The sequence below is a fragment of the Orcinus orca genome, chromosome 3, assembly GCF_937001465.1.
Source record: "Orcinus orca chromosome 3, mOrcOrc1.1, whole genome shotgun sequence".
Lineage (NCBI taxonomy): Eukaryota > Metazoa > Chordata > Mammalia > Artiodactyla > Delphinidae > Orcinus > Orcinus orca.
In genome coordinates this window covers 1918467-1932757 of record NC_064561.1, presented here as the reverse complement: position 1 = coordinate 1932757, position 14291 = coordinate 1918467, and the positions used below count along the sequence as shown (strand labels likewise).

At 63.0% G+C, this 14291-nt stretch overlaps 1 protein-coding gene across 17 annotated transcripts in view; it reads right to left on the bottom strand.

The window, feature by feature from the left end:
- Window positions 1-14291, bottom strand: part of TCF3 (transcription factor 3) — a 35791-nt gene that overhangs the window by 7655 nt on the left and 13845 nt on the right. For 15 of the 17 annotated variants that reach the window (XM_033417533.2, XM_033417530.2, XM_033417531.2 and 12 more), the window contains 13 exons: window positions 9236-9309; window positions 8998-9076; window positions 6212-6279; window positions 4822-4951; window positions 4101-4150; window positions 2782-2884; window positions 2530-2699; window positions 2307-2439; window positions 1839-1897; window positions 1659-1737; window positions 807-880; window positions 289-450; window positions 112-214 (listed from right to left, as the gene is read on the bottom strand). In XM_033417533.2, the coding sequence (XP_033273424.1) occupies window positions 112-214; window positions 289-450; window positions 807-880; window positions 1659-1737; window positions 1839-1897; window positions 2307-2439; window positions 2530-2699; window positions 2782-2884; window positions 4101-4150; window positions 4822-4951; window positions 6212-6279; window positions 8998-9076; window positions 9236-9309 (1284 nt within the window). The remainder of the gene's footprint in view (window positions 1-111; window positions 215-288; window positions 451-806; window positions 881-1658; window positions 1738-1838; window positions 1898-2306; window positions 2440-2529; window positions 2700-2781; window positions 2885-4100; window positions 4151-4821; window positions 4952-6211; window positions 6280-8997; window positions 9077-9235; window positions 9310-14291) is intronic. The other 2 variants (XM_033417526.2, XM_033417519.2) reach the window with 2 other exon arrangements.

Here is a 14291-nt window from a genome sequence, read left to right as displayed (position 1 = left end):
TCCAGAGGAGGAATGTGGCTCCAAGGAGGAGTGACACCTACTGGCGGGCCCACGGTGTGGGCCACCCTGGGGTGCAGCCACCTCTGCACAGGGGACGTAACAGGGACTTACCGCTGTAGGAGTCAGGCGGCCGGGAGAGGTCGGGGAGGGCCACGTGGTTGTGCACGAGGCCGCCACTGCTGGAGAGGCCGTCCTCCGAGTGGCTGCCGCCCACCTGTGGACGAGGGGGGTTATCAGTGCTGGCCTGGCCCCAACCGACCCCCCGGCCTGCCCTTGCCCAGCACTCACCAGGCCAGCATGCCGCCCGCCCAGTGGCATGACAGCGCCAGCAAAGCCTGAGGCCAGCGGCCCGTGGCCGGGCAGCAGTCCGTGCACGTCCCCCGCTGTGCCCACAGCGTGGCTGCGGAGGACGTGGATGGCCTCGTCCAGGTGGTCCTCCATCTTGCTCTGCTGTGGGGTGGACAGGGGTGAGGGGCCTGGGCCGCCGGGACCCCATACAGCTGCCAACAGCATAGCTGCCCGTCGCGGGCCACAGGCTACGGCCACAGCTTTGGCCACCCACCAGCTTTGGACCCTATTCCCAACAAATTAGCTGAGAAGTTTAACCTGGTCAAGGGGCACCTGTCCTGTCGCACATTCTGCTGTTTCCACGACACCTGAGACCTCTTACAGGATGTGGCTCTGTGGCCATGGCAGACATGCGAAGCCACCCCCCACCCCAAACGGGTGTCCCTGTGTGTTCACAAGCACCTCTGCTCCCTGCGCTCCCACGAGGGTGCACCCTCCCCAGCCCGCAGGACACTCACCAGGCCGTGGAGACCCCCATCGTAGCTGGGCGATAAGGCACCGGGGGCTCCTGCTCGAGGCCACTGTGACGTCCCTGGAAGGGGCAGATGCGCGTGAGTGGGGGGGGGTGGTCGGTGCAGCCTGACCCAGGAAAGGAGAAAGGCTGGGCTGGGAGTCTGCGGCTGTGATGCCCAGACTGGCCACACAGGGGCTCCCACGCCCACAGAGCAGTCTAAGGGACCCACGTCTAAATCTCAGCCCAGCTGGCCCGACAGCTCTGCCAGGCTGGGGTGTGAACCCAGTGGGCAGGTCACATCTTTGAGCCTCAGTTTCTCCAACTGCAAAACCCACGGGGAAGGCGGCCCCTCCCAGTCCCGCCCCACCGGAGCCCGAGGCACCGTGCAGGCCTGTGTGCCCTCTGGAGACCGTGGCCCTCACTTCTCCACGGCCCCTCGCTGAGCCCCGGGTGCAACCTCTTAGGGACAGGGGACCCGGCCCCCTTGGCAAAGCCAAACATGAGGCATACAGTAGGTGCCTAACAGCTTCTGGGGTGAATTAATGCCAACATGCCCATGTCCTGGAGTCCAGGCAGGAGCCTCGGGCCGGCTGCTCTGCTTCTTGGGCATCCCAGGCCCCCCCGCTGGATCCCACATGCCCCTCACGCTCACAACGCATGGCCTGCCGCGTCGCACCTCCTGACCTTTGCCTCTGCTGTGACCTAGGAGCATTGGCTTAGAAGCCCCCCATCCTCTAGGGAGCCCTCCTCGACGGCCAAGGGAACGTGAGCTCTGAGGCATGTGGTCTGTCCAGCTCCCCGCCCACCCGGGGCTAGTCAGCAGACCCAGTCCCCTCCCCCAGCATGCTGCACAGACCTGCTAGGCCCTGTGGGGAGCCCACGGGGGTGGAGGGGCTGGATGAGAAGTTATTGCTTGACTGGTCTGGGGAGTAGATCTGTGACGGGGACAGGGAGAGAGAAAGGGCCACCACATGGCTGGTCAGGAGTCAGCCTCCTGGGTCACCGACCCAGCCACCCACCACGTGCCGAGTCTCACCGAGGCCAGCGCCTTCCCAAGGGCGTCCCCAGAGCTGCCGGCCGTGGTTCCACGGGAGCCTGTGGGTGGAGAGAGGTGAGGCCCAGCCTCTGGGATGCAGCAGCCCCAGCACCTGGGCTGGGCTTGCTCGCCCCGGCTGACGGGGAGCTCCCTTCTGCACGCATCTGCCTGCACGGATGCCACAGCCTGGCCCTGGGCAGCCCCGGTCTCTGTCGGGTGTCTCCTCACGCCTCACCACGTACCTCCACAGTGCTCTGGGGACAGGCAGGCTGCGGGGCTCGGGGTGAGCAGCCCCCTCGCTGCGCCTCAGTTTCCCCAAATGAACAGTCGGACCTACTCATCGAGGAACCACTTTGAAACGTCTGAGGGGGCCCGAGGAGCCCGAGCCAGGCAAGGGGGATGCGGTTAATGATGATACCCAGGGCTGGATCCTGAGCCCACCGGAGGTGTGGGGTGAGGGGGCCGTACCCAGGAGGCTGTCGGCCCCGCTGACAGGGGGTGTGTGGCTGGAGACGCTGCTGTAGGCGCCCGTGGGGGCCGAGGAAAAGGTGGACACAGCCGGGAGCCCGCCGTTCACCTCTGCTCCGTGCAGCTGGTAGCCCTGTGTGCAGGGGACGGGGTAGGAGGGATCAGACGGGGCACTGCCCACCCACCTCCCCCGCCCCGGCCACGGCCACCCCACGGGGCCTACCATGCGCTCGTGCTGGTGCAGGCCGCCAAACCCACCGCTGCCACTGCCACCCACGGAGCTGCCGCCACCTGCCGGGAGGGGCAGGGGGGATGAGCCCCCGCCCAGCATGGGCCCGAAGCCCACCTGGCCTGGGGGGCTCCAGAGCTCGGCTGAGGGGTGCAGGCTGCTGTCTGCGGAGAGGGGAATGGTGAGGTGGGCGGGCAGAGGGAGCCCAGGCCCCGCCCCAGGCAACCCAGGTGAGCCCTCAAGTACCTGCCACGTAGAAGGAGGCAGGGTAGGTGCCGCTGGGGGTCTTGGTGGGTGGGTAGGCGGTGGTGTCCCTGCTGTAATCATCACCTGAGCTGGGTGGGTACACCTGTGCTGGGCCAGCGGGCATGGTGAGGCAGGAGGGGCCGGGGGGGGGTGGGGACCGGCCAGCCCCCGCCTCGCAGCTCCCCCTGCTGGGTCTCCCCCTCCACCTGGAGGGCTGTCCACCCCACCACCCACTTCCCTGTGCTTCTCCAAACCTTCCCTCTAGAACCGCACCTCAGCCCCGCGTCTGAGGCTCTGCTCGCGTTACCACCTCTCTCTGCTGTTCCACCTTCACCCCCACCTGCTGCCCTCCCCACAGTCCCAGCCTTGCGCCTGAGGCCTCTGTAGACTGGACCCCCAGCCCAGACTGCCTTTTCCCTCCTTAATCCAGTAAACTCCTATTGATCCAGCAGAGCCCAGCTGTGCCGCCCCCAGCACTGGAACCTGCCTTAACCCCAGCCCTGATCACACGAGACCTGGGGGCCTCAGAGGCAGGGCCCTGGGTGAATATTCTGCCCCAGTTGCCCCAGAGCAGTAAGACAGCAAAGGCTTTCAAGGATCAGCGCCGACCCTGATCAGCTGGGCACTGCAGGAAAGTGCTGGGGTCAACTGGCCACGTCTGCCCCGGCACTGGAGCAGAAAGCGGGGTTCAAGTGCCGAGAGATGGTAGGACAAAGTGGGCTCAGGGGCCTCTCAGCTCTGATGTTCCAGGACGTGACATCACGAGCTGAGTCTTAAAACAGCCTCTGGGCCTACGGCCTGGTACGGGCCACATCAGCCTCCGGGGCTCAGCACAGAAGGCAAGCAGAGAGGGTGGTGGCCGAGCCGGGGAGTCCAGCAAAGTGCCTTTTCTCCCAACGTGATTAAGTCTCGGGAGCACGGGGCTGGGAGCCGCTGACGGCTCAGCACCATCTGCTGGGCCTGGCAGCCCGCCAGCCACCAGGCATGGGGTGAGGACAGAGGGCAGCTCCAAGCAGGGCGGATGGGGCGGGAAACCCTCCAACTGGCTGCCAGGATGCCCACCCACTCCCGCTTCCAGGACCCCGTTCACACCCTTTCTGAGGCGCCTCGGCCAGAGGAAACCACCTTCTCTTAAAGCAGGAGGGACCCAGGCTAGACCCAAGGAAGGACTTCCCGACTACCTCAGGGCTGGGGCCTCAGGGAAGAAGTCCAGCTGAGCCCATGGGGCTTTTGTCAGACCCCACGCAGGGCCAGCCCACCCTCGGGAGGGGGTCACGAGAGGCACTCGGCCTGTGGGGCCCGTTTGTCCCACAACTCACCGAGGATGGGAGACCCGGCGGCACTTTCCGGACTTTCTTGGGCTGCGTGTCTGTTGGGACAAGAGGAGTGAGCACCCCCGGCCAGGCTCCCGCCCTCACCACTGGGGCCCTTCCCGCTTGGACACTCCTGTCACTAGGGGGTGGGAGACAGTCCCACCCTGCAGCTCGGAGAAGAGACCCCCAAGCTCCCCTACTAAGAGAATGACTTAAACCAGCCTCAGGCCCACGTGGCGAACTCAGGGGGCGGGTGTGTGCCGAGAGCCGGGTCGCAGGGTTCGTGGACACGGGAGCCGGTGCCTGCTCCGCGAGCCCCAGCTCCTGGCAGTTGCCCGGTCGCCGAGTCCCGAACCTGCAAGCTCCTCCTCGCCGAAACTGCTAAGCCCCAACCCTGGCTTGGGCGCCTCCATGGTTGCCAGGTGCCGCTGGCCTTCCGGCTCCAGTGCGGCCCGGACGGGAAGCTGGGATCCCGGTCCCACTCGCTGTGGGCCTGCGTTGGCACCTGTGTACTTCTGGGTGGGTGACTTTAGCATCACTAAATCAAAGCAACCTCGCTAAACGAAGCGTCTTTCGACAGAACCGCACGGTGCACAGGGTGTGTATGGCTGGGGAAGTGACCAAGGACTGTGGAACCCTCGCCGCGCCAATTCAGCACTGCCCGACCTCACAGGACGCGACCGCCAGGACCCACAGGGACCGCCGTCCCCACCACCGCCCCACTCACCCAGGCCGCCATCTGCAGCTCTCCGCCGAGGGTGACCGGAGTAGGAGTAATAGTGGGACCCGCCTTTGACGACCGAGGGCGACAGCGGCCCCGGGCTGCTGAGGGCCAGCTCGCTGGGCAGGAAGCTGGCCTGAGGGAGGGGGAGGGTTAGCAGCCGGTCCCCTGCCCAGCCCCCAGGCCATTCTGGTTTAAAACAACAAAGGCAAGAGCAAGGGCCCAGGCCAATGGCAGGGTCCTGGGGTGACAGTGACCTGGGGCATAGGTCCCTCCCTGCTGACACCGCTGGCGTTTCTCTTATCTAAGATACCACCGATTCATTTTCATGAAGGAAAAAGATGAGGAGAGAAACACCGTCAAGCCTGAAGATGTGTTGCTGTCTGGGCGCTAAACGGGCACAACTATGCTTCAGGTCTCAAGGGAATCTGTGTGTTTTACTTCGTACGTATCCCCCCCCCCTTTTTTTTTAAGGTAAACGGTTTAATCTCGCAGACATGCGTTTGAAATAGACTCTGTTCCCAGGAAAGCAACAATGACTGGGGTTCGAGGCGCAGTGCTGCAGCCTTGGCTCTCCTGTCTGTGCAATGGGCATGTCAGACGTTCCACGGCTCAGGGGCGTCGTGGGGACAGATGGGGCCATGCACGTTCTGCCCCTGGCCGATGACCTGGGGCCCCACGGGCACTCAGTGGCTGTGACCTGGCTGAGGCCCAGTGTGCACGCAGGCGGTGCTGCCTGCAGCAGGGCCTAGCTGCACCCTGAGGTTCCAGGACTGCAGGCAGGGAATAAAGCCCTCGGGCGTGGGGCGGGAGAGAGACCAGGTGGGGCAGGACAGGAGGCCACAAGGGACCACTGTGCCAGGCAACTGGCCCGTCAGCATCCCAGTGGGGTGGCCACGGGTGACAATCTCGCCCAGGCCGGGGACTGTGCCGAGGTTGGACCACAAGGCTGGGAGCACGGAGCGAGGGTCAGGCCTCGTCTACCTGGCTGGCCTCGGTTTCCCTGTCTGCCACTTGGGGGCAGGCGGGCGGGCAGGTGTCTCCTGGAACCCCTTCAGCTGTGCACAGGGCCCCACAGGCTGGACCCCAGCCTCCCCTTTCCCCATCGACAACCCACCCGGCCTGACCCAGGGACCGGGCCCGTTTCAGCGGCTGCTGGAGAGTGACCAGCACTTGGCTGAGCCTTCCCAGATCAGGAGGAAATTTGGGACGAATTCGTTTCAAATTAAAACTAGGGAATACAAGGTGGGGTGAGAAGTCAAGCGGTGACTGTGGCCCCCACTGGGAACCTCCCATCCCTAACCACCTGGAGACGGGGGCTCTCCAGGCTCCAAGGGCCACTGGGGGCCGACGGGACCCACGCCCTCCCCTGCCCACCCTGCAGACGCAGCCTCACCTGAGTCAGGCTGCCGACCCCTGCGTCTCTCCCAAAGGGGGTGTACGCGCCCCGCTCGCCGCCCTTGCCTGTGGAAGAGGAAGGAGGGTCACCCGGAGCTGACCCAGAGGCCGGCACACGCCCGCATACAGCAGGCTCTCCACAAGTTCACGACACTGAAAACCGTGGTGGCACACTGGTCTCCCCATCAAGTGGCGAGGGGCTGAGGGACAAGTGGGGCTCCAGCCAGACGCTATCCCCAGATGACCCGCAGAGGATTCTGCAAACCCGCCAGGGCCCCCCGTGCCCCATCCCCAGAGCGGGACAGCACCGACTCGGCTCCCCACCCCTGCCCTTCTCGAGCTTTGGTTTCCTCTGTTCAAGGTCATGAGGTGTCAACTCCCCAGGGTGCTGGGTTCCCAGGGGACAGGTCGAGGTCCCTGGTATCTTGCAAGTTTCAGCACCCAGGCCCTGGGCTCCTTCCCCAGCTCCTGGACAGGGTCAGCTCACGAACAAGCATGTGGCGTCGCTGGGGATGCTGATTCAAGCCACTCAGTGCGAAGGAGCCCTTCCTCTGTGTGGGTGGGCAAGACCAAGCTGTGGGGGGACAGCCTGCCCGAGAGAGCAGCTGGTATGAACAGACTCCTGCAGCTACACAAACACCTGGATCCAGCCTCGCCTGAAGCAGGTCCCTGGATCCATCAGTACCTGAACAATTTCAGTTTGTTTCTGGCTTCAGCTGGGCACCTGTCCTGACTGAGAGCGGACCTTAACCAGCCTTACCGTGAGCAAGAAATCAGAATGCTTGACTAATTTGGTTTATTCTCAAACTGGGCAGGGGGTGTTGGGGAATTCTCCCCTTTATCCATTTATTTTTTGAATATTTTTACTCATTTTTTGGCCACGCTGTGCAGCTTGTGGGACCTCAGTTCCTCGACCAGGGATCAAACCTGTGCCCCTCGGCTGTGAAAGTGCCGAGTCCTAACCACTGGACCACCAGGAAATTCCCTCTCCCCTTGATTTTAAAAGGACAATTTCAAGTGGACTCTTGGAGCAAATGCTGTTTAGGGGACAGGGAGAAGGACCACGCTCCTACCAACACAGCAGATGCCCCACAGGCCACGCCCACCAGCTCAAGCTCAGGGCAGGCGACACGGGGCCCATTTAGGGATGAACAAACCACAGCCTGGAGGCCAGAGGGACTCGCCCCCAGTCCAGAGGGTGCAATCCTCCCTCCCTTCCCAGGGTGGACGTGGGAAGCAAAGCTGGCCAGCCCAGCCAGGGCTCTGGGCTCCCCACTGCAGGGTGGGGCTGCTGTGGTTTGACCCTGCGTACAGCAGGCACCAAGCAGGGGCATCCTGAAAGGAAGGCTGAGGGAGGCAAGGAGAGAAAACAGAGGTTTTGGGAGGGGACCTGCGAGATCCACGAGCCCTGTGGGTATACAGCGGGTGCCCAAGCCATGCACCGGGCCCGGGCATCAGAGTATGAGAGGGGGAAGGAGGACAGACACCAAGAGCAGACCCACCAGGTCTCATCGAGGAGCTGGACCAGGTTGGGGGCCCCACGGGAACAGAGCGACCCTCGCCCCCTGGGCCTGGCACTCACCGCCCGCTGCCCCACCATGGCTATCGCCAGCCCCAGTCCACAGGCAAGAAAACCAGGGCCCAGGGAGGCCGAAACTGCGCCCACCTCCCCACTGTCTCGCTGGGCCTGGCCTGGGCTCCCTGCTGCACTCTCTGAGCTCCTCGGCCACTGGGGCGTGTGGCGGGTGTGTGGCACAGCTGGGCTCTGGGCCCTGCTGACCAGGCCCGGCCGTGGGAACTGCCCGTGCCAGGAAGAAGCCGGAGGAAGGAACAGCAGAGGGGAACCGGTGTCGTGGCAGGTGCAGAGGCCACCCGGCCAGCCCTCACATCCCGGTCTGGGAGATGCACACAGACTCCCGCTAAACACAGTGGGTGCCGGACACTGTGCTCCCCCTTCCTGCCTGGGACTGCACCCAGGCCACGCTCGCCCGTCTGGCTCCTTCCATGCGCCAGTCCACAAGGGCTGGACCCCAGGCCCTCCGGCCTTGGCTGCCCCACTGGTTGGTTGGGCCCGGCAACGAGAGTTCACCCACCTCCCCCAGCAGCCACCAACCCCGCCGCCATGCACCTCGGCCTGGGAACCGCTGGGGATGGTGCCAAAGGAGCCTACCTCACCCGGCTGTCATGTGCAAGGACCTCGTGTCTCAGGAACACCAGGAGTGCACAGCCCAGGCCCTGAGGCGGGAGCTGACTCACCCCCCGGCCCCTTTCAACCTCCAGAGATGCCAGCTTGGCAGTCACCCCGACACTCCCTCAGAACAGGGAGGGCCCAGGCTCAGCAGGGCCAGCGCTCGGACACCCAACCAGGGCCTGAGGGTCCCAGAGGCCGGGTCCCTTCTCGCTGAGCCTCAGTCTGCTCATCTGCGAGATGGGGGTGGGCCTTCGGGCCTAGGGAGCCAGGTGAGTCCTTACCACTGGCTACGCAGAAGGCTCTGAGAATCCCCATCCCCACAGGTCGGGAAACTGGGGCTAGAGAGGGGACCCTCACCCAGGTCCCGATGCTGATTCTCATGGTCAGGATGCCGGTGCTCTGGGGAGAGCAGGCGAGGGGGCCGGCCTCAGACTCGGCCTCCCCAGGTTGTCAGGACTCCGGAGTCCACTTCCCGGCAGGCACCTGGCTGGTCCCCACCTGTGTCCTCTGCTCTGGGTGGCCATCCCGGAAGCCCTGGTGCTCGAGGACCGAGTGGGCACGGGGGTGGGGGCAGGGACCACGTGGACACTCACCTCCGAGCCCAGGTCCCAGGAATGTGGACGAAGCGAGGGTGCCGTGGGACTCACTGAAGTGGGCGCCATCACCGTAGGTCTGTAGAGGGGACGGGCAGGGATGAGGGAGGCTCAGGGACGCCTCTGGGTCAGGATGTGACCGCGCCACAGAGCCCAAAGCACCTGCAGGCCAGGCCGGGGTTCTCCTCACGCTCGCCCACCCCCACCCCAGGGTCTCAGGCCTCCAGGGGCTCCTCACCCGGCTGGGGTCAAAGGAGGAACTGTTCTGCTCGCCGGTGCCCCACGAGCCCGAACTGGGCCGGTCCTCGAGACCTGTAGGGCAGGAAGGCAGGGTTAGGGGCCCGGCCCCTGGCCGCTCCACACCAGCCGCATTGCCTTGGGGAGCCCTCACTCGACCTGGGAAGCTTTCCAGGCCCCTCCCGACCCAGCCTGGAGCTGGAGCCCGTCCAGATGCACCCACCCTAGCACTACCCATGGTGACACCACTGCCAGCGGCAAGCACCCCGGACACACCGGCACTAAGCAGACCTCTGGGTCCACGGCCCAAGAAACAATTCCACCACCAGCTGCTGGCAAACTTGCCATTGCTGCTGGCACACTTCTACCCACCCGTGCAGCTCCCAGCCCACCCTGGACGGAGCCCTCACTTGCACTCTGGGCTTCCCTCCCCAGGCCCAAGTCCCTCCCTCTGGCCCAGGCTCATGAAGGCGTCAGGGAATGGGAATGAAGGATATCTCTCATCTCGAGAGTGGGAGCCTCCCCCTTCCCATCTCTGGCAATTCGAGAGGCGGGGCTGTCCCTTTGTTGAAGTAACAGCGGCAGCTGCCGCGGACTACCCGCCAGGCACAGGCTGGCGGCAGGGAAGGAGAAATCCAATCTGGTAAGATAGGCGGGGCCCGGGAGGCCCAGGTGTGGCAGGGTTAGCCACCGTGGGGACAAGGACCTTCGATGGAGGGTGGGCAGGGCAGGGCCCTTATCTCCTTGAACACTAGCCCAGGGGCCCAGCCCAGGACCCGGATCTTCCCAGCAGGCAGGCACACGGGCCTGCACCCTTCCCGGTTGCGTGAGCTCCAACACCGTCCATCAAGGGCCACGGGGCTCAGGGCCTGCACAAGCAGAACGGGAGCAGTCCCCGGGCCCCTCCCACCTGTGCCTCAGTTTCCCTGCTCTTCAGATGGGGTCACAAACACGCCCTACTTTGCAGGGCTGGGGGTGTCCACGTACGAGTCTGAGTCAAAGCTGCCCAGGCCAGGCTGAGCCAGAGAGGCCGTGCCCAGCCCTGCCATCTGTGCCAGGGGACGTACCCCACCCCACCCCCGACCCCAGTGGTGGACATCCCAAACACCCCAGCCGGAATCCTTCACCCCGCCCTCCTCTGCGCATCTGTACCAGAAATTTCTTTCAAATTGCATCCTTCTCTTTTGGTGCCTCTGAGTTAATCATTCCCCTGGGGAGTTGGTGTTTAATTGCTGTCTGATTTGCATAACTATGCATATTAATCTCCCAGTCTGATAAATATTCATATACCTCGGTTAGATTCTGTTTTCTAATCAAAAATTTCCAATGTGATTACAATGCTGAGCTGGGGGCTGCTTTGGCGGGCAGGGGGTCAGACGGAGCTCCCATGGTCTCCACAAATCCATCTAACATGTGCTACCAGGTTTGGGGTGTCTGCACCCCAAGGTCCTGAGTCCCCACTTGGGCTTTGGGGCCGAGAGCAGCTGGTGAAGGGGGGGTGACCCTGGTAGAAGGCCCAGCACCCGAGCCCCCGTTTCCCTCCACGGCCACTTACTTGTCATCCCCTCGCTCTCCGGTGCCCGCCCACGAGCTCGTTCGGCTCTGGGTCCCCCACCCCCATGGGCATCCACCACGGGCCCCAGAGTCGCCAGGACCCTTGAGCAAGAGAGCAGGAGGCCAGGTCCAAGGCCAAAGCCAGGCCTTCCCAACCCCCTACCCCACCACCGAGGGCTGGCAGGGTGACGGGCGCTCCTGAGGCCGACACCCAGGGACCCCTCCAACTTGGGCCCCACAAGCTTCAGGTAGAGGCAACCAGGCCCTGCTCTGCCCTTTCTGGTAAAACCCCCCTCACCCAGCCCCAGCCTCCCCGCTGCTGGAGACCAGACGACAGAAAGAGGGATGGGCCCTCCCCCACCGCTGCCATTAATAGTTATTAACCCCCCACTGGTTAATTATGCATTTTAAATAACCCAATCATGAATATTCATAACATCTCTTATTCACGTTCTAATTAAAATGTACTAATAGAATGAAACGTTGCTGTCGCAATATAATTTCTTTTTTTTGAAGTGCTGGAGGTGAAGTGGTGGCAGGGCAGCCCCCGGAAAGGTCATCTCTCTGCTCAGACCCAGCCCTGCCCCCAGGAAGAGGTGGGAGATGGACAAGCAGAGGGCTGGGTGTGCCCAAGGGCACCACCCGCCCCTCGGAGTTTCAGATCTGATCCGAGACAGCCTGGGTGACAGAACTGCCCACCGTGAGGGCTGCCGCCAGGATGACCAGTGTGGCACAGCTGGACGCGCCCAGCCCGGGCTCCAGCCGGTGTCAGACACCCCCTTGGCTGGATGACATGGGGGGGCAGGCCCCTCTGAGGGGCCTCCGTCCCGGCTGATTCCTCCAGGGCAGGTGTGCCAACTGTGACTGGACCAAGTATGGCCCTTGCCTACTTTTGTCAGTAAAGTTTTATTGGCGCATGGCCACGGACGTTTGTTCCCTGTATACAGCGGTGTTGGTTACAACGCAGAGATCAGTTGCGATAGAAGCTGTCTGGCCCTTCACAGGGAAGGTCTGCTGACCCAGGCACGGAGAAGATTCCAGGAGCAAGTCCCTCCGTATGAAGTAGCCAGACTACCAGACTTCAGCACCTGGAGTGTGGAGAAGACGTGGTCACAGGGCCTAGGCATGGCCCTGCACCATCCCCACCACAAACCTGTCACGTAGCCATGGTCGTCAGGGGCTTCGTGCTGCAGCCCCAGCTCTGTCAGCACCCCCCCCACCCGGGTGCCCGGGCTAAATCCCAGGAGCCGTGCTCTCCCCTTCCCTCACTCCACTGCCCCCTACCCGTGGTCTCGGATCAGAGCCTGGCTCGGCCTTGTGTCCCCTGGGTCAAGCCCCATCCGTACAGCAGTGTCCCCCCCACCCCAGGTTCCCTGCCCACACTCCACCCCAAGCAGCCTGATGGGAGCTTCTGGAAGCAAAACCTGCCTCTCCTCCCTCCCTCTAGACTCTCCCATGGCTCCCCACTGCTCTCAGGGTAAAGACTAGACCCCTCCCTGACCGCCCTTCGCCCCCAGCTCACTCCTCCCTGCCCAACAAGTGAGCAGATCCCCAACCCCGACCCAAGCTCTGCCCCAGTGGTCCCCACACCTTCATCGCCCGTCAGGGAGGTTGCCTTGCTGGCCCCCTGTCCCCAGCATTGCCTGAACAGGGCTGGCCCCCAAACAACCTCGACAAGTATCTGTTTTTGGCCTCTTCATTGCTCTGATAACTATCCAACCAATCACAATGTCCTCCGGCAGTGCCATCCTCCTGCGGTCACAGGCAGCTACCACGGGACTGGCGGAAAGAGCTCCCCACTCGACGAGATGTTAATTAACGCACGAGTAGATGACCCTGTGTGGCTAAGCGGCTGCTGTGCTGGACGTGTGGCCCCCTAGGTAAAGACTAAAGTAGCAACGGCAATAAAAATAACCACCACGCACCATGATCACAGCTGAGAAAAAATTAACAGCACCTGAGGGCAGCCGTCTGCTGGTCCTCACGTAAGTGTTTCCTTCCCGCCACTATCAGCTCCCCAAGGCCGTCAGCTCCCCCTCTGGCTTTTTCCCCTTAGAATTAAAATCCCCGAGAAACGGGATGGTGGCCTGTTCAGCAGCACCTGGGGTCTCATGAGGGGCAAGCCCAACACAGGTGTGAGTCAGGAGAAAGTCCTTCCTCAAGTGGGCCGGGGCCTCCCTGCACGGGCCAGTGGGGTCCTCACCTCTCTTCCTGTGATGTTTGGGGCAACTTCTGAACTCTTACATCATTTCAGACTTGAAGGAAAGCTGCGGGGAGATGCACGACATGCCCCAGACCCTCTCATGCCTTATATGCGCCCCCTTTTTCATTCGCCCCTCCGTGTTCACAAGCAGCTACTCTTGTCTCTGGCCTTCAGAGTTTCAAAAGTTGCTAGGAATTCCAGGGCGCCAGGGAGCTCCCGCCAGAGGGAGCAGGTTCCAAGTGGCTGGAGGAAAAGTGCCGGAGCGGCTCACAGCCCTTGCCTTTCCTGCCCCTGAAAGTGGGGGTGGGGAGACAGGGGACCTGGAGCTGCGCCCAAGCAAGCGGATCTGAGGCTGGAGAGGAAGTGAGTGGAGGGCACAGCCCACCATTTCCAAGAGCAGATGGTCCCCCAAACCAGGGCTTGGGTCCAACCCAACCTCTCCTGAACCCCCGGAGCTGCAACCCCCCAACCCCAGAGGCTTCCCCAATGGGCAGAGCTGGTCCTCAGGTGGGGGGCCCACAGATGCGTGGTAATTCAGAGGAACAGGGTCCCCCAGCTGCAGAAACTGCCCTGCCCCCTCCCTCCTGTGAATTTCAGATTCGTGACCAAAGCAACAGCAGAAAGACCCCATCCTGCTTCAGTCTCAAGGGGGACCCCTCTGTCCAACGGCGAGGTTGGGAGGATCTCGCCCACCCCACCGCTCAGCCAAGTATGAGCTCAGAATCCCAGCTGGGACCTCCCTGCAAGAAACAGGCCCAGGGCGAAACAAGCGCGGAACACAGAAGATGGACATTCACAGATTTAGGATTTATCCCAGAAGCATATCTAAGACCACCACCACGCGCCCTCAAGGCAACTGCAGAGCTTGTGGGTGCCGCAGAATAGAAGGAAGATAAGGCTTCAGGGAGAGAGTAAGAGCCAAAGCAGGAAAAACTAAGAAGTTTCTGCTGCCAATTCACAAGAGATTTTAAAAGCAGCGTCAGGGGCTTCCCTGGTGGCGCAGTGGTTGAGAGTCCGCCTGCCGATGCAGGGGACGCGGGTTCGTGCCCCGGTCCGGGAGGATCCCACATGCCGCAGAGCGGCTGGGCCCGTGAGCCATGGCCGCTGAGCCTGCACATCCGGAGCCTGTGCTCCGCAACGGGAGAGGCCGCGAGGCAGAAGTGACAATGCAGAAGAGGTGATCGAACAGAAGGGTGGGTTCTGGAGACGCCCCCAAACACCAGGGAAGGGGGGATTCTGAGACAACAGACACGAGGGCCTAACACGAGCCCAGACACCGGAGCCGGCATCCCGGGAGGAA